We start from the raw sequence: 19,236 nt of genomic DNA on the forward strand, positions 1-19,236 counted from the left end.
GAAGAGGAACCAAGGCATAAACTTTCAGTCAAGCACGTTGAATAAGCTCTAGAGATCTACTGTACAACATTGTACCTACTGTCAACATTAATATATCATACACTTAAAAATTTGTTAAGGGGGTAGATGGCATATTAAGTGTTCTTTTCATAATAAAATAAAAAATAAAATAAAATAAAATAAAATCTTAAATTATGGGGAAATAAAGAAAAGGCTGTTGGATTCTTAGAAGTTAGGCACGAACTTCTAAACTCTACATTTTCCTGCCCTTGCTGTTCTGTCAAGTTTCTAAATCTCACTTATACCCACTTTTGTGATCCTACAATATCGTATACCATAACCTTGTTTACAATACTTTTCCATGCAGTTAATTGGCTCATAATATCCTTTGTAGAATATACCCAGGACATTCAATGGCAAATGGACACATGTTACTATAAAACTGTTGTACATAATTTTCAATAGATTAGTCACCCCTCCATTCTAAGTGAATTTTTAATTTAATTTGTAAGCAGTTTTTGGCATTATCATTGATTCCTTTCAAATTCTTTATAGAATGACAGCTCTGACTCACTAATACAGAACTCTTCTTCCTTCATTTACTTCCAAACAACCCCTAACACAATGAAAATTTAAGTAAATATAATTATGTGCCAAATATTTCCATGTACAAAAACTAAATTAACAATAGAATGTTCAATAGGTCATAATCTATTTCAATCAGTGTAAGGGGACAAATAGTGAGCCGTCAAAATTCATATGTTGAAATCCTGACCTCCAGGTCCTCATAGTGTGACTGTATTTGGAGACAAGATCTTTAGAAAGTAATAAAAAAATTAAATGAGGTCATTAAGGTGGGTCCTAATCAAATGTGGCTCATGTCCTTATAAGAAGAAAAATTTTGGACCATACAGACAGATACAAAGGAAAGACACAGGGAGAACATGGCTGTCTACAAACCAATCAGAGAGGCCTCAGAAGAAACCAATCTTGCTGACATGATCTCTAACATTTAGCCTCTAGAATGGAGAAAGTAAATTTCTGTTGTTGAAGCCACTCAAACTATGGTACTTTATTATGGCATCACTAGCAAATTAATACAGTTAATATTCTCAATTTATTTGGTAATTCTACATATTTCTATAACATCTGAGATTTAAAATTGAAGCAATTAAAATTAAAGTGTCATTATAGTATATGCTCAATATTATGGTGGTTAACATTTAATGGTTTAAATTATCTATGGCTGTGTTTCTATTAAACAAACAAACATTGGGTAGAAACAAAGCACTCTATGCAACTAAGATAAAACCACTGAAATAGAATTCCATGGTATATGATTAAACATGTGCCAATTAATATTCTGATAGATGGTAGAAATTTTCTGGCCAAATATACTTTAAAATTCTTTGGACAAACTAAAATGGATGCTTTAGGAGCTCTAAAATTGCTTTTTCATTCACCTCAAATCAGCAACTTGAGTGCTTTCTCTTTTTTGCTGACCTGTCTTAATTTTAATTACCTGATAAACTCTGGAGAGAGTCAAAGTTACTTACATCTTTGTTCACCGATGCCAATAAGAGTCAAATGGGAATTTGATCCCAGTTATAGAGAGAGGATGTTCAATGGATATTGCTGGGATTTACTTTTAAAATGGTCTTGGGGCCCCTGGGTGGCTCAGTCGGTGAAGCGTCCAACTTCAGCTCAGGTCATGATCTCACGGTTCGTGAGTTCAAGCCCCGTGTCAGGCTCTGGGCTGACAGCTTGGAGCCTGGAGCCTGCTTTGGATTCTGTGTCTCCCTCTCTCTCTCTGCCCCTCTCCCACTCATGCTCTGTGTCTCCCTCACTCTCAAAAATAAATAAACATTAAAAAAATTAAAAAAAAAATGGTCTTGGTACTTCCTTACTATACAGTTTAAAATTACTCTGAAAGATTGGCTTAGGTGAACTTTAGAGCCTACAAAGATTTATTGAGATATTCCATTACATTTTATTATACAGCCTTCTCAAACTTGGCTCCAATGGAGTCTTGACAGCAACATGCAAGAAAACCTTTTGAAGCCCCCTAAACCCTGTCCCCCCAAATTACAGTTATATACTTGAGCCTCATCTGCTCTAGTCAATATCTATCCAGCCCTCTTTCCTTTCTCTTGAGCAAAATATACTACCAACATGTTATTTGTTTTCCCATACTATCATTGGGAAACTATATCAAGCAATTCCCTTTGTTAGATCTTCCTCATCTTACCCACTAACCTTGTAACTCTCTATGCCAGGTCTCGGAAACTCCCACTAAAAGAAATTCATTAATCCCTATAGTTTAAAGTTCCCCTACATTTCTCAGTATTTCTTTTTATTTTCCTCTGATGACGCAGATTCCCTAGTAAACTTTCAAGTGGTGACAGTGATTTTCCCTTTAATCCTAACTTCAGTTTCAGGTAGTATAATTTACATTTTTTTTTTAGATTGCCCTTCTGGTTTCATCTATTCACCAAATGCCTTCTTTTTTTATAATCTTTCCTCACCATTGCCTCTCATTTACCTTACTGTAACCAATTTTATTAATTATATCAAGTTCTTTCCTTCCTTTCCAATATTATCTACCAATCACTTTATAAGTGCCATATCAACATCCATTAAACACATTGCTCTGGGCTTACAATTATCTTCTCTTTTTCAGTTCTGCCAAGCTACTTCATGGCTTCTACCCAAGCACATACCTCCTTACCTCTTTCCACTCAGATCCACACTTAATTACTACATTATTACCTAGAACTGTTTAACTTAAATACCATAAACTTGGGAATTTCATTCTACAGCTAATATTATTCCAATGTTTTGTTTTTTTTTTTTTTTAATTACATGAGACATTAAGAGGGAATTTGGGGAAAGATGTGAAAGTAGGTATTTCAGGGTAAAACATATGTGCTTTTAAAAAAATCTTAGGGGCACCTGGGTGCCTCAGTCGGTTAAACATCTGACTCTTGATTTTGGCTCAGGTCATGATCCCAGGGTCATGGGATTGAGCTCCACCTTGGGCTATGGGCTGAGCATGGAGCCAGCTTGGGATTCTCTCTTTCCCTCTGCTCCTCTCCCCTGCTTGCATGCTCTATCTCTCTCTAAAATAAAATTTAAAAAACAAAACAAACAAAAAACCTCTTATTTAAATAAGAAAAAAAATTACAGAATGCCTAATGGGAATTTTGTGTCCAGAATCCAAATTTAGCCCATTCTAAAAAATCTACAAAATTTTTAGAAGTGTAGTTTGTTTTTTGGAAAGTAGCAATATATGAATTCATTTTATTTTCCTTTTTTAACAGAATTACGTTACTTAAAAAAAATCTTACCTGTAAATGGTGGGTAACAGATACATTCATAACCTTGCTTATTCAATTTTCCTCTTTTATTAATGCAACTGCCATTATTTTCACATGGTTTATAAGAACATGGATCAAGTTCTTGGCAATATTTTCCAGAAAATGGAGGCTGACAATGGCAGCTGTACGTCTTGCTCCAAACCTCAGTAAGACATTTACCATGCCCAGAACAAAATTCTGAAATCAGAGATTCCTGGCAGAACTGTTCTTTCACTGTCACATTTAGCCGTAGCCCCAGGTGACAAAACGATGGACCACTTGCTGTTACTGTGATAAAATAATGTGTTCCAGCACTCAGCCACTGAGAATTAACAGTGTGCATTCCTTTTAGTTTGCAACCAAAAAGTAACTGATCTTCAGTTGTGGTGTTTTGCAGACAGTCAATGAATGATGCTTCAGAAACATTCATCAAATTTATTTCTGGAGATTCAAGAGATGGTTCAGAAGAAATTATAAGGATGTCTCCCAATTGAATTTGCAAAGGGCAAATCTGGGGAACAACTTGATTGCCTGAAGTGTTCATTTTAGTATTTACATCCCCAAACCAGCAATCTCCATAGAAGTCCATGCAGATGTTTTCTGTTAGTGTCCAATTCACCATATATGATAATGGTTGTGTATGCCATTCTTCCACAAATTGCCATTTACATGTTGTTTTTCCATTTATAAATGTGCTATGAAGAACCACCAGGCTCAGAAGCATAATTGATTTGTTAATCATTTGGGGAAATTGTATTTTACAGTCTCTCATGAAAAGTGTCATAAAGAATTGCTGCAAAATGGGCTTTTAGTGTTGCTGAAAATTTGCAAGCAGAGATTTTGTTCAAGGATTCCCAGGAACTGGCTTTTTTTCTATTCCCAAATGCAAGTGGATTTTGATCAAGAAACAGTAGAGTTCAACTGATTTAAATATCCCTTTAAACATAAAAACATACATTGTTAGTGAAGTTACTTAATTATATAGACAATTCTAAGCTGGTTCCAGCAAAGACTATGCTGCCACCACCTATGCACCTTCTTTGTGAAACAAGGCCAGAAAAAATGTGGTGAAAATATACTGCACATTGTTATATAATTATACCAGCAATTTACTGCAATCTTTTGTATGCTCTTTTCACCAAGCTTCAACAAAACTAAAATACAACAATAAGCAAGTTCCTTTATAAATGGTTTTAATTTTCTTCAGATATAAGTATTGCTCTCTGATTAGGTTTAGAAAATGCTTTAAAAACACCATCCATAAAGCAAGAAAAAATGATTTAAATATACTGTTCATACAGTATTTTCATATAAATATAAGCCATAATGCACAAACCATGATCTTCTAATCCAGGAGGTGAGAACTCCCAGATATACAAGAGGTTCTAGAAAATTCCATCATGTAAATAAATAAACTCAGAATGAGACTTCACCCACCTTCTGCAGAATTGTGGGAATATAGTAGGCCAAGAGGGAAAAGGAAGTATAAAATGGAATAATAAAAGGATGGTAAGTACAGGTATTATGTAATGACTTCTCTTTCATCACTCACCACTGATATGAAAGGGGAGAATAAGGGATTAACCCTGTGGGTAAGGCATCATTACTCCCAGAGGCAAAAAAATATATATATATATATTACCACCACCCACAAAACAAAAAAATAGCAATCTTTGAGATTTAATATATTGACCCAATTAAAAAAATAGTAACTACAACTCATTGAGGGTTTTCTTTGTGTAAATCACTCTAGTATTTAATTAATTAAAAAAAAAAACTGTAAAGATCGCAACAAAAGTTAAATTCTGAAAAGGTGTAATAGAAAAACATGCTCTTTTGATGTCAGTGATGCTATTTTTCCAGTCTACATTTTAAGGCCACATGGGTTTTAATTCCTTTCACTCTTATATTTAATTCCTTTCACTCTTATTTAATACATTCTTAGATAAGAATGTATTAAATATATTCATTTAATGAAATTAACATAGTTGTATTAAATTAACATAGTAGTACTGAAGATTGAGTTAGATTATATAAGAATTTACAAGTCATTCAAAATCCTGTCATATTTTACTATATCTTGACTGTCAGTTTGTTGTTAAATGACTTATGCCATTATGTGACGCAATTAATTTGTTAACTCATATCAAATATTTATATTAAGTCCAATTTCTTAATGGCCATTCTAGATCCTATAGAAATTAAATTTGAGTTGTAAATTTCCTCTTTGAAAATTCAGTTGTATTATAAATCTATAAAATATAAATTCATAAGTAATATATTACCATAAAATATGCATATGGAAATGTAAAATTGTAACTTTCCTAGAATTAAAAGTTATGTATGATCAGGTTCATTTCAAATGTTAGTCATAACTTCTGAATATAAATTAGTAATCTTGCTAAGATTTAAAGACTACTTTGAACAAATAGATATGATCCCAATCTACATGCAAGGCAATATGCTAGGTACTGGGAATTCTTCAGTAACCAAGTGAAATGAAGTATCAATGTAAAAAACTGAGAATTTAATAAAGGAAACAGAATTATTAGGCAATCAACATGATCAATTATGAAACAAATAGTCTAGAGTATTATGAGAATATGTAGTAGGGACATTAATAGGACACAAGAATAAGCTTGAACAATAAAATGGAGTCATCTGGGGAAACTGTCAAGGGATGAGTATCCTCGGAAAAAATCTCTCTCTAAAGATTTGAGAAGAGTGTGACATTGGATACTTCTGAATAGGAGAAGTTGAACTTCTAAAGTGTAGAGAAAAAATAAATCATGATAAAATATAAGCCCCTGATTTAGAGAGAGATCACATCAAGATGGGGCATGCATCCTCAGTAAAAGGCTCAAATTTTATCTGAGGGGAATGGAGAGCCTGTTGAAGATTTTATGTGGGAGATTAGTAAGAGGAAACTTTATTTTAATGATGTCAGGGTGAGGAATGGCTTGGTGGACACAATTGGGAGAGTTAAGACATTTGTGGAGGGGTCAGCAGCACTAATCTAGTGAAATGACTATGATGGTTTGGTTGATACAGAGGCAGTAGAAATATAACAATACTGGTATAGTCTAGAAATATTTAAATGGTAGAATTATAAAATCTTGAAGGCTGTTGACCTAACTAAGGAGAAAGAATCCAGGAGGACCAGGTATAGAAACAAGATGGCAAGGGGAAGGGATATGTCACAATCACTTAAGCATATACCAAATTTGAAGTGGAGTGATTTTCTTATAAAAGTATCCAGATTTTTGGTATACACAGACAAAAGCACAAGAGAAAGCTAGGCTGATGTTCAAAATCTGATTACGTTAATCATATGTTTATATTTATATTTATATTTCAATATGTATGAAGTTGTTGGAATGCTGTTTTAAAATGAAAAAGACTTGATGTTGTTTAAATCATGAGAGAAGTATACAAAGGGAGATAATAAGGCCCTATAGAAGAAAATATGTGGCAATAAATACAGTGCAGAGTAGAAGAAAAGGAAGAAGTTTATTATAGATTATTAAGACTGTGACTTTGGTGGTAGAAAGTTGAGGAATTTATTTTGTGGGATCTTCTATTTTCTTTATCAACTAGGAGACAATCAAGGAAATGGTGAGTTTCAAAGAAAGAGGGGAATGGACATGACCTGAAGTAAACAGGAAAATGTGAGAGAATGTTTATTAGGAAAAACACAGAAGGATCACTAGGCAACACTGAAATACTTTTATAGCTGTTAAGTCACAAATTTATAGTAGTATACACCTGTACAGGTGCATTATTTTCCCAGTAGCATAGTCAAAAAAAGATACAATAAAAATTAAGTAGTAAGTGGTTTTAAACAAACACAGTCACCAATTTATTTCCATGTTGAAATGCTAAGAAACAAATTTCATTTGCGTTGAAGCAGAATTAGGTCTATGTGACATTTTTAGACTAGCTGCAGATGTGAGCTCGCATTACTGCATGGCTAATCCTGTGTTTCTCAGAATTCTCTGGGTCCCTAATTATTGTGCATTTATATTTTGTAAGAGAAAATGACTTGATAGTTGCATTTCTGTCTCCAGAAAATTTAAATAAATAAAAATAGGAGCAAAAAAAGAAAGAAAGAAAAGAAAAATCTCTACGAGGTCAATTTGCTTCTATATACTCTAAATACAAAATGCTTTGGATTTTATTAGGAAAGTGATTAATATAAATATCAAATGTGGATACGTTTGAATCAGAAGCTATAATTTGGACTCAAAAGGTAATGGTCTATGCCTTAGTTTTTCACTTATAAAGACACTGTTAAAATTCTGTCCAAAGTATCAGGTCAAAGGACATTCTGAGCACGCACACATGCATGCATGCACACACACACACACACACACACACACACACATGCACGCACACACAATTTCATGTGTTTAAGAGTTGAAATGAGGAATCATGATCATCTTACATGACATCTTTTACATTCTTGATCCAAGAACCCTAGAAATCCAGGAATTGTGATGGAGCCATTCATAGCATTGCACACAATTACAACCATAATATCATTAGGCAGTGATGCTACCAGGATAATATTTCACAGGAAAAACTAGTGAGTAATTTCAAATAATGTAAGCTGTATTATTTTTATATTAGCTTTGTAGTTCAGTTACTCTGAAAATAAAGCCCAACTTATATTCAATATTTAATAAAATATAGGAAATATTTCTTCAATTCGCATTTAGAAATCATTTTAAATGACCTCCTTTAAAAAATACAGAAATAGATTCAAACAAATCCATTTTATATAAACAAAGGATAATTTGAATAAAATGTGTCTATTTCAGTGTTTGGATTATAACAGACATCCAATAAAAGATAGCCATTAAGGATTAGAAAAAATACATATAACTCATTTGGATTGTGCTCAATACATAATATCATGAACTGTGTTAGCTTTTAATGAGCTTGTAGTTGATTCCACAGAAGAGTGAGCTTTTTCATTTTTACCCCATCATGAAGTATGGCCTCCACAATAAAGTTTTATTTTTATAAATTAATAAAAAATGTATGAGATAAAATGAACAGATCTAAAAATTCTAATGTATTGGACCTGACCTCTAGATAGCCACAGAGCACATTTTGGACACTAAAGATTAGACTGAAATTGTGGAGGAGGGCAAAATATGTATTTTAGAAATGTAAATATAGGGGAGCATGCATGGCTCAATTGCTCAAAGATCTGATTCTTGACTTTAGCTCAGGTCCTGATCTCAAGGTATGTTAAGTTCAAACCCTGTATTGGGCTCTGCACTGACAATGCAGAGCCTGCTCTGGATTCTCTCTCCTTCTCTGTCCCTCCCCTGTTTGCACATGCTCTCTCTCTCAAAATAAATAAATAAACTTGAAGAAACAAAAAGAAATGTCAATATAGCTATCAGCATGATGGAAGATGAAAATTCTAGCAGGGAATCCAGAAAAGGGGAAAATGGTAAATTTGAAAATTAAAACTGAGGGAAAGCAATGGAGAAGAGATAGCCAATTTAGGACGAAGAATATTCAGAATGAAGTTACCAACCGGACATGAGAATAAGCAAAGGGACTTGGACATGAGATTAAGCAAAGGGACTTAGGTGAAAAATGACAGATCCTGAAGAACAGTAATGTTCAAGGTGACCGAAAGTATTTAAGTAACTGCATTTTATTAAGGAAAACAAAGGAGGGAAAGGATTCCAGAATTTTTGGAGTTAGTACTTCTATAAATTAGGAAGTGAGCTAACTAAATTTGATGATTACAATGCAGTTTAATTGATGTGACTGGAGATTCAAGTGACATTGGTTTACAGGAGTTAAGACACAGAAAAATCCGATGGAGAGAACTCCTTGGGAAAAAAAAAAAGTCTATGAAAAAAGAAGAGTGAATAAAGAAGTCAACAGAGGGGAGTTAATACCTCATCTTATTTATGTTTACTTTTTATTTATTTTTATTTATTTTTGAGAGAGAGAGAGTACCTGAGTGGAGAAGGGGCTGGGGGTGGGGTGGGAGAGAGTGAATGGCAGAGAGGATCTCAAGCAGGCTCCACACCCAGCGCAGAGCCAACATGGGGCTCAATCCCACGACCCTGGGATCACGACCTGACCTGAAATCAAGAGGTGGTCACCCACCCGACTGAGCCATCCAGGAGCCCCTAAAAGTTTATTTAAGACATCATTTCCTAAGAAAAGCTTTGTTTGACCTCAAAAACTCTATGTTGGATACCGCTCCACATGTGTCCTCACATTGTGATATGTCTTCAAGCGCCTTTTTAACAGGAAATAGTGTCAGGACTGTATTTTCAGTTGTTTTCCTGAAAATCACTTCTATTCTTCGTGTTTATATTATTCTAAACTAAGGAAAGTCAAGAATGGAGCAAACATCAGGAGTGTATTTGGGTCAGTGATGTTAGAAGGTTAAATTGGCAGCAAGACAGTGTATCTCAAGGATGAGTTTAGGAATGAAGAACATCAAAGGATTAGGCTTGGGGATGGAATAAGGTCAGGACTTTTTCCCTGCTTTTTCTCATTTAGTTATAAATGTATAATTTTATGATACTATTATTATCATGCTGTAATGGCCAGTAATTAAATTTAGTCTGTCATTACTTTAAAACTATTTTCCTTTTCATTCCACATGCTCAATGAATAGGCCTCAGCATTAAAAAAAAAAAAAAAAAAATTAACCTTTATTTTTTGACACAAAGAATGAACAGGAGAGGGTCAGAAAGAGCGGCAGACACAGAATCCCGAAACAGGCTCCAAGCTGTGGGCACAGAGCCCGAAGTGGGGCTCGAACTCATGGACCACGAGATCTCAACCTGAGCCAGAGTCAGACACTCAACCGACTGAGCCACCCAGGCACCCCAGGCCTCAGCATTTTTAAGTGTTTTTTATTAAATATTACTTATGAGAAATAGTTTGTCTTCTGTGAATTAAAATGGTTTTCCATAAGCAACCTAGACTAAAAAATATTTTGCAATAACATCACTGTATCTGTGTGTGTCCATGTGTGTGGCCTTCAATACAACCTACGTAATTAAAACCTAATCGTATCGGGGCGCCTGGGTGGTGCAGTCGGTTAAGCGTCCGACTTCAGCCAGGTCACGATCTCGCGGTCCATGAGTTCGAGCCCCGCGTCAGGCTCTGGGCTGATGGCTCAGAGCCTGGAGCCTGTTTCCGATTCTGTGTCTCCCTCTCTCTCTGCCCCTCCCCCGTTCATGCTCTGTCTCTCTCTGTTGCAAAAATAAATAAACGTTGAAAAAAAAAATTTTTTTTAAAACCTAATCGTATCACTATTTTTTATCCCATTTGTAGACGGTTAAAACAAAAATTTAAATGACTACATCAAGGTTTATTATTTACCTCATTCAAATTCATATCTCCTACCTCTTGGTTGAGATCATATATTTTTTCCTAGAATGCTTTATAATTCAAAGCAGAAAAAATACATTTAAAGGAGCCATCTAAATTATACTTGCCATAATCTATTTAGTGTATAATATCAGGATCTAAAGTGGTAATGGGTATAGAAAAAAAAAATCAATGTGTTGTAATTCAAGTGAAGAATTAATGATGTTTGGTAACTATACAATATAAAGGAGTTATTTTAAAGATAATCATTTTAATTACTATTATACATTTTGTATTAATTTTGCTATATCTTGCAGTTAACTTTCATCAAACCTTTTATTTCATGAGATTCTTGAAAGGTATAGATTATTGTTGACACTTCAGAATACACTCTAATGAATCAGAAGTTATTTAGTAATACTCTAAAATAGTCTCAGCACATTACCATTATCTAGAAGTTGAAAATATTAAGGCTAAGCAGAAAATGATGATGTAATGGCATCATACCTTCCCCAATGTAATCATTTGCTTTTAGGAAACAGAAATAGTTTTATAAAATCAAAATTTGGATAAATTATGCCTTATTTTAGACTTCCTCTCTCACCTTCTTTAATTCAGAATATGATTTTCTAGATTCTCAATCTTTTTTTTTCAAATTAAGTGAAACTTTCTTTCCATTGTCTATATACTTTAGCTTCCATAAGAATTTTTTAAAGAAAATTTTTTGTTCTTGTTAAAATAGTTATCTTTTATTGAAATTTACATAACTAAAATTTACAAAAACCCAGAGGCTGTATGTGGCTCCATTGCCAAAAATGTTTTGAGAGCTTAAACTACTTTTCCCCTTTCAGGAACCAACCCTTGCTTTCTAAAATTATTCCTTGAAAATGTTAAATGTCATAGAAGTGGTAAGACTTTCCTATACATCTTTTAGTATCTGCTAGAGTTATAATCACCCTTTACTGAGTCTTGGATAAATGATTATTGTATCTTCTGATATCTGCTGGAGGCCCACAATCTTTGAGGAGGACCTAAATGTCAAGTCAAGCAAGGAAATAGTGGCTATAGTGGAGATATCAATGACCTGGACAGGGTCCTTCCTTTAGTCATTTCAGATCTAGACTAACAAACGTAAAATAAAGAAAATCTTGCTTGTAATATCCCCACCTTGTATATTAAAATAAGACCTGTAAGTTATAGTTTTGAAAGACAAAGCAGAACTACAGAATTTAGGATGTTTATTCTCACACTAAGAAAAAAGTGATTCTATTTACAACGTAATTTGCTTGACATAAAAATCATAGAGACAAATTCAAGATAGCTCATGGTTCTAAGTGGTTCAAAGAAATTAAAGGAAAGGTAAACTCCAATCAAGAAAGGGGAAATAAAAGGGGCGCCTGGGTGACTCAGACGGTTAATTGTCCGACTTCAGCTCAGGTCATGATCTCACACTCGGTTAGTTCGAGCCCCACATCAGGCTCTGTGCTGACAGCTCAGAGCCTGGAGCCTGCTTCAGATTCTGTCTCTCCCCCGCTCTCTGCCCCTCCCCTGCTCATGCTGTCTGTCTCAAAGATAAATAAAAAACATTAAAAAATAAAAAAAAAAAAAAAAAAGGGGGAAATAATGACAATAATTAAAAAATTAAAAAAAAAAGGGGAAATAATGACAACAAAGCTTCTGGGAGAAAAAAGAAACCCTGAAGTAAAAGATATTGTGAAAAAAAAAGGAATTAAAACACACACAGCAAAGATAAAATGATACAGACAGCAAACTATTACGTGACCCTAACATATATAAGACAAAGTACTCTCTATTACAGTGACAGAAAATGCAGAATAAATTATTCCTTGGGCATTTTCAAATGTATTAATCCTTATTACAATTTTACTTTATTATTACTAAAGTTAAAAAAAAAGAATTAACTTCCTGGAGCCTGGGTGGCTCAGTCAGTTAAGCATCTGACTTCAGCTCAAGTCATGATCTCACAGTTCACAAGTTCGAGAAAGCCCCGAGTCAGGCTCTGTGCTGACAGCTCAGAGCCTGGAGCCTGCTTCAGATTCTGTGTCCCTCTGTGCCCCTCCCCCAGTCATACTATGTTTGTTTCTCTCTCTCTCTCTCAAAAATAAATAAACATTGGGGCGCCTGGGTGGCAGTCAGTTAAGCGTCCGACTTCAGCCAGGTCACGATCTCGCGGTCCGTGAGTTCGAGCCCCGCGTCAGGCTCTGGGCTGATGATGGCTCAGAGCCTGGAGCCTGTTTCCGATTCTGTGTCTCCCTCTCTCTCTGCCCCTCCCCCGTTCATGCTCTGTCTCTCTCTGTCCCAAAAATAAATAAACGTTGGAAAAAAAAAATTAAATTAAAAATAAATAAATAAATAAATAAATAAATAAATACACATTAAAAAATTTTAACAAAGAAAAAGGAGAAGAATGATTTAGGGGCGCCTGGACGGCTCAGTAGGTTAAGCATCTGACTATAGCTATTTTAAATTCTCTGCATAATTATGTCTGTGTCATCAGAGGTTGGTTCTGATCCTTGCTTTGTATCTTCAGACTGTGTTCTTTCTTGCCTTTTGTCAGGCCTTGCAATTTTGTTGAAACCCAAACAGACTTACAGGAAAGTAAGAATTGAGGTAAATGGGCCTTCTGTGTGATGATCTATGTAAATCTATCTAGGCTTTGGGCTTTATTTAGTGTTTTCTGGAACTATAGGTACCAACAGCTTCAAATTCATTTAGTGTCTGTTTTTGTCTCCCCTCTGGACTTTGGACTTTCCTAAGTACTCCTCACAGAGAACATCTGATTCCTGCAGCTCTTTCATATGTAATTTATAATTATTATATTGAAGTCCTGTTGGCTTGAGGTTAGTGTTTAAGGAGAGCAAGCATTCTATATTCTTCCAGTTAAATCTCAGTATTTTAGTGGATCTGTTACTCTCGTTTGTAGCCTTGACAAATGATTTGCCTTATACAATTTGACCCTCTTAGGTGAGAAAGGAAGACTAGAGGGGTCTGGAAAGTGAGTTATGTCTCTTCCCATAGCTCTGAAACAAGATTTTGGTAAAACTTTCCCCCTAAAAACTAGGCTTTGGTCATAAAGAATGCCCGGTTTGTTTCAAAAGGATTACTCTTCTCCTTTTACCTGGGCCCCAAGAGGATCATTCTCAGATATTTACTGGAAAAAATTTGTAAATATATTGAAGGTAAAACCCATGAAACTGTGGGGGCCCAGCTAGATTATAGCTTCTAGGAGCTTCTTCTTATACTAGTCCACACTCAGCCTTTAGCAATTCATTAAAATTGCCATTTAACGTTCCTATCAGTGTATGCCTCCAGTGGTTTGGCTCTAAGTAAGAGGGTTCTGCTGTGACTCTGTCATCACACATCTCTCTTGATTTTCCACTGCAACCTCAGTTTTCTGATGGGCCCAAGAAAATTCTTTGATTTTCATTTTGCTCAGCTTAATCTTGATATAAGAACAGGGGTGATAATTTCCAAGTTTTTTATATATCAGAGCTATAACCCAAAGTCTGCATGGAATTTTGCTGACTTTTTTTTACTGGATTTTCAGATATGCTAGTGATTGTCTACCATCCAAGAAAAGGGCTTTGTCTACCTCCACCACAGGTAGCTCTACTTCATAGTATTCCATCATATGGATATAGTGCAATTTGTTTATCCATTCAGCTGTTGATGAGCATTGTTGTTTCCAGGTACTATAACAAATAAAGCTGCTAATAACATTCAAGAACGAGTCTTTGTGTGGTACCCATTTTTATTGATCATACATGAATATCTAGGAAAGAAATGGATGAGTCATATGGTTACTGCATGCTTATTTTTTTAAATAACCTGTCAAATGTTTTCCAAACTTGTTTTACCATCACACATTTCCATTGGCAATTTTTGAGGTTCCAGTTACTCCAAATCATCGCCAAAATTTGGTATGGGAAGTCTTTAGTAGTTCTAGCAGATATCTCATGGTGGTTTAATGTAATTACTAATGATATTGAGCATCTTTTCAATGCCCATTTGCCATCTGCATATGTTCTTTAAAGTATCTTTTCAAAGTTTTTACATAGTCTTAATTGGGCTGTTTGTTTTCTTATAATTGAATTTTGAGAATGGTTTACACTTTTGAGATATAAATCCTCTGCCAGATTTGTGATGTGCAAATATTTTCTCTCAGTCTGTGGCCTAAATTTTCATTCTCTTGAGGCTATCTTTTATAAAGCAGATCTTAATTTGATGTTTACCAATTTATCAATTTTTCTCAAAGGTCTTGAACTAAATATAAAACCCCTATCAATATGGTGAAATACAAGGAGCAGTCTTTTTGTTTTTGTTTGTTTGTTGCTTGTTTGTTTTCCCCCTGTAGACTTCCATCTTCAATCTGCAATCTGGACTCATTACTTTCCAGATGGAAGTCCAACTGTCTTCCTGGAACCTCCTACCCATATCATCCTGCCTATTCCTTTTGCCTCACATCTCTGTTGGATCTTTCTTTCCTGGACCACACATACTAGTTCTCTACATGAGCCCTCATTTTGGTGAAGAACATTTTCCAATAGACCTCTCACAAGGGTGAATGGAAGACACATTTTTAAAACCTCATATATTATTGGAGTCACACTTAAAAATATCTAAGTGGCATATGATCTATTAGATTCACATTGTTTTCTTTCTTTCTTTTCTTTTCTTTCTTTCTTTCTCTCTCTCTCTCTCTCTCTCTCTCTCTCTCTCTCTCTCTCTCTCTTTTCTTTTTGACTGAATATAGAATGCTAGATTGAGGATCATTTTCCATAAGGAAAGGCATTACTTCATTTCCTTCTTTGTTTAATTAAAAGTACAATACAATTATTATTTCTGATCCTTTGTATATGACATTTACCTTGGTTTTTCTCTCACAAACCTTTAAAATCTTTCCCTCTAATGTCCTAAAGTTTTCATGATTAAGACTTGAAGTGTGTCATGTGTCATTCATTTAGATGAGCCAACATAAGGTGATAAGGGGTGTGTGTGTGTGTGTGTGTGTGTGTGTGTGTGTGTGTGTGTTATTGTGGTTGTTAATTTAGAAACTTATGTCCTTTTTATTGTAAAATAGTTTTCCTCAAGGCATTTATTTTACTTAGTGGTTTCTTCATTCCACTGAGAAGTATGGTGCAAACAATATTGGTGATACCCAGGATTTTCTCCATTTGCTACTTGTTCTTTCTAAGGCTGAACCCCAAAACATTCTTTGTATTTAAAATACTTTAGGGGCGCCTGGGTGGCTCAGTCGGTTTAGTGGCTGACTTTGGCTCAGGTCATGATCTCGCAGTCCGTGAGTTCAAGCCCTGCATCGGGCTCTGTTCCGACAGCTCAGAGACTGGAGCCTGTTTCAGATTCTGTGTCTCCCTCTCTCTGACCCTCCCCTGTTCATGCTCTGTCTCTCTCTGTCTCAAAAATAAATAAACGTTAAAAAAATTATAATAAAAAATAAAATAAAATACTTTTAAAATAATATTTTTATTTGTAAGACACTTTATTAGAAATTCCTCAAGGATATGTTTTTAACATCTTACCTACAAAAATTACAATTGCATTCTAGCAGTCATGCATGGAAATTGACAATAACAAGACTATGCTTCTGTTTTTATTTTTTAGTGTTTGCAATAAAAATACATTACACATGACTTGACTTAAAAGGACTGTATGAAAATAACACACCTGCTTATTCTCCTACTAATGGTATATGATATATTTATCTTCTAGAGAGATGTTTTCCTCTAACTACTATGTAAATAAATCTATTTTAAACTGGAGAAACTATTAATTATAATTATTAGCTTCTGTGTGTGTGTGTGTGTGTGTGTGTGTGTGAGAGAGAGAGAGAGAGAGAGAGAGAGAGAGAGAAGAGAGAAAGAGAGAGAGAGAGAGATAGCTGCAGTTGTGCTATATAATCAGAATACATTAAAAGACAAAAGCTAACTAGTGTTCCTTACAAGTGTTCCTGGTGAGATGGAAAAATCAGAAAATCTTTTAAGTACAGAAAATCAGACTTAAATTTTCACCAGTCTATGACCTAGAATTAACATCCTAGTCTTTTCCATGTACTTTATCACACAATCTCCTAGGCAAACTTCTTATAGTTTGCTATGTACTGTGGAAACTATATGCCCTAAACTAGATTAGCCAAATTGTTTTTAATTGTTATTTCAGTCTTCCCCGGAAAGTATTATTTTTTCCAATCTAAAAGTGAGTGAATTTGATGTCAGAAAGATCAAATAACTCATCCAAGATCATATAGTTTGTACATGATAAACTGAGGATTCAAAACCACTCTCATATACTGGTTACCAGTATTTCTGTGAAATGTCTCCCTAACATCCCCTGGCACCTTCAGAGATTAATTACTAACTACAGTTATCCATTATGCCTTACAGATACTTTCACAGATACAAATATGAGGAGATAATTGTATTACAAAATAATATTAGTTACAGACATCTTCTTTCAATATTCTAAAAGTCTCTTGAAAGATATATACATATAATATGTTCCCTAACATATATTAAGGCTGAAACATATTTACAGGATGATGACTGCAGGAAGACAAGGAAGAAAAAAAAAAGAAAAAAGAAAAGAAGAAAGGAAGGAAAGAAAGGGAGGGGAAAAAAAGAAAGGTGAATTAAAGAAAGAAGACTTAGTTCAAGGCATAAGGACGCTGGGGTCATTAAGTGAGGCAGTATATATTCAACCCCAAGGACAATTTTGGCACATACTATTTTTTTGTTTAAATTTTTAAGGTGACAGATTGACTCCATACCCTGGTACAAATATGAGGAAATCTTCTATTAATAGGCCTACATATTCTACACGTGAAAGGATGTATTCCTCATGTAAATATATCAACTTCTAAGTAATTAGGCCTATGGTTAGACAAAGGTCACTGTAATCTTCACAGATTTTAAAACACTTTTAAACATGGTGGGTTTTAAGGTCCTTAGGAATGTGACCTTAACAATGAAAAGAGAAATTATGGCATGTCAGCAATTCTCAGAAGTCTCATTTAGGGTTAGGACTGATTTAAAAAACATATACTGAAAACATGAATGGTAATTTGTTTCCAGAGAAAATAAAAAAAAAAATTGGAAAATAGAAATTACATGACAGAGTAAAACAATTTCTTCAAGATGTCAGAATAAGTTAACATTTTTTTGAGGGCTTAATATCTATCAGGCTCTATGCAAAATGTTTTATATGTCTTATTCTTTTTTATAATGTTTATTTATTTATTTTGAGAGAGAGAGAGAGAGAGAGAGAGGGAGGAAGGGGCAGAGAGAGGGGTAGAGAACAAAGAATCCAAAGCAGGCTCCAGGATCCGAGCTGTCAGCACAGAGCCTGACTTGGGGCTCAATCCCACAAACCCTGAGATCATGGCCTGAGCCAAAATCAATACTTGGTTGCTTAACCAAGCCACCCAGGTGCCCCTATGTTTTATTCTTTTAATCTTCTACCTTTGAATTAGCACAAGTATTTATCTCCATTTTATATATGAGGGCATGAAAATGTACAAAGAGCCATCTGTTACAAACTTCACTTTCAGTATACATTCTATGAAAATTCTCCCCATTAAAAATATTTTTCTTGAAGGCAGTATAGTGTAAAAAAACAAGAGTTTATGAGTTAACAATGGAACAAAATTCTGGTCCAGACACTGCCACTTAGTAGTTAGAGCATCCACTTACTATACTAGAGAATTCATTTTCTTACTGGGGGGGGGGGGGGAAGTTTAGATGTAACAATCTTTCACACACCTTTCAACTTTAACACTGTATGCTGTTACGCTTTCTTTAAAATAATAATACATACTGTTTATAATGGTTAATTTTATTTGTCCGCTTCACTGGGCCATGGGATACCCAGATTTCTGGTTAAACATTATTTCTGGGTTTGATGTGAGGGCGTTTCTGGAAGAGATTAGCATTTGAAATGGTACACTGAGGAAAGCAGATAACACTTCTCAGTAAAGGTGGGAGTTACCCAATCTCCTGGAGTCCTGAATAGAACAAAAAGCAGACTAAGTTTGAATTCTCTCTCTACATAACTGCATAAGCAGGAACCTTGGTGTTCTGCTCTTGGACTGATAAATACACCATATACTTGCCTGGTTGTTGGGCCTTCAGGCTGAAACTAAATGATACCACTAGCTTTTCTGGGTCTCCAGTTTGTAGACAGCAAATCCTAAGACTCCTGAGCCCACATAATTAGGTGATCCAATTCCTCATGGTATAGTTCTTCATATATTTTTATAAATAGGTAGATAAATAAAGCAATAAATAAGTGGATAAATAGATGGTAGAAAGATAAATAATTAGTCATGATAATATCTGGCTTCTGTGGAAAACAGCTCCATATTTAGTGTTCTCTATATCTATTACATGAATTGATTTCTTCATTAACTTGGGAATTATTCTAAACCTCAGTTTGCTTAACGATAACATGGCACGAATGCAATTCTTGCTCTTGGAACATGCAAATT

General features: G+C 34.7%; 1 protein-coding gene across 1 annotated transcript in view; it reads right to left on the reverse strand.

Annotated features, from left to right (window-relative positions):
* Positions 1 to 19,236, reverse strand: part of LOC121029632 (protein eyes shut homolog) — a 388,431-nt gene that overhangs the window by 183,866 nt on the left and 185,329 nt on the right. The window contains exon 2 of the mRNA XM_040473866.1: positions 3,348 to 4,292. Within this exon, the coding sequence (XP_040329800.1) occupies positions 3,348 to 4,140 (793 nt within the window). The 5' untranslated portion in view covers positions 4,141 to 4,292. The remainder of the gene's footprint in view (positions 1 to 3,347; positions 4,293 to 19,236) is intronic.

Source organism: Herpailurus yagouaroundi, unplaced genomic scaffold (genome assembly GCF_014898765.1).
Source record: "Herpailurus yagouaroundi ecotype Mexico unplaced genomic scaffold, PumYag 139, whole genome shotgun sequence".
NCBI classification, from domain to species: Eukaryota; Metazoa; Chordata; class Mammalia; order Carnivora; family Felidae; genus Herpailurus; species Herpailurus yagouaroundi.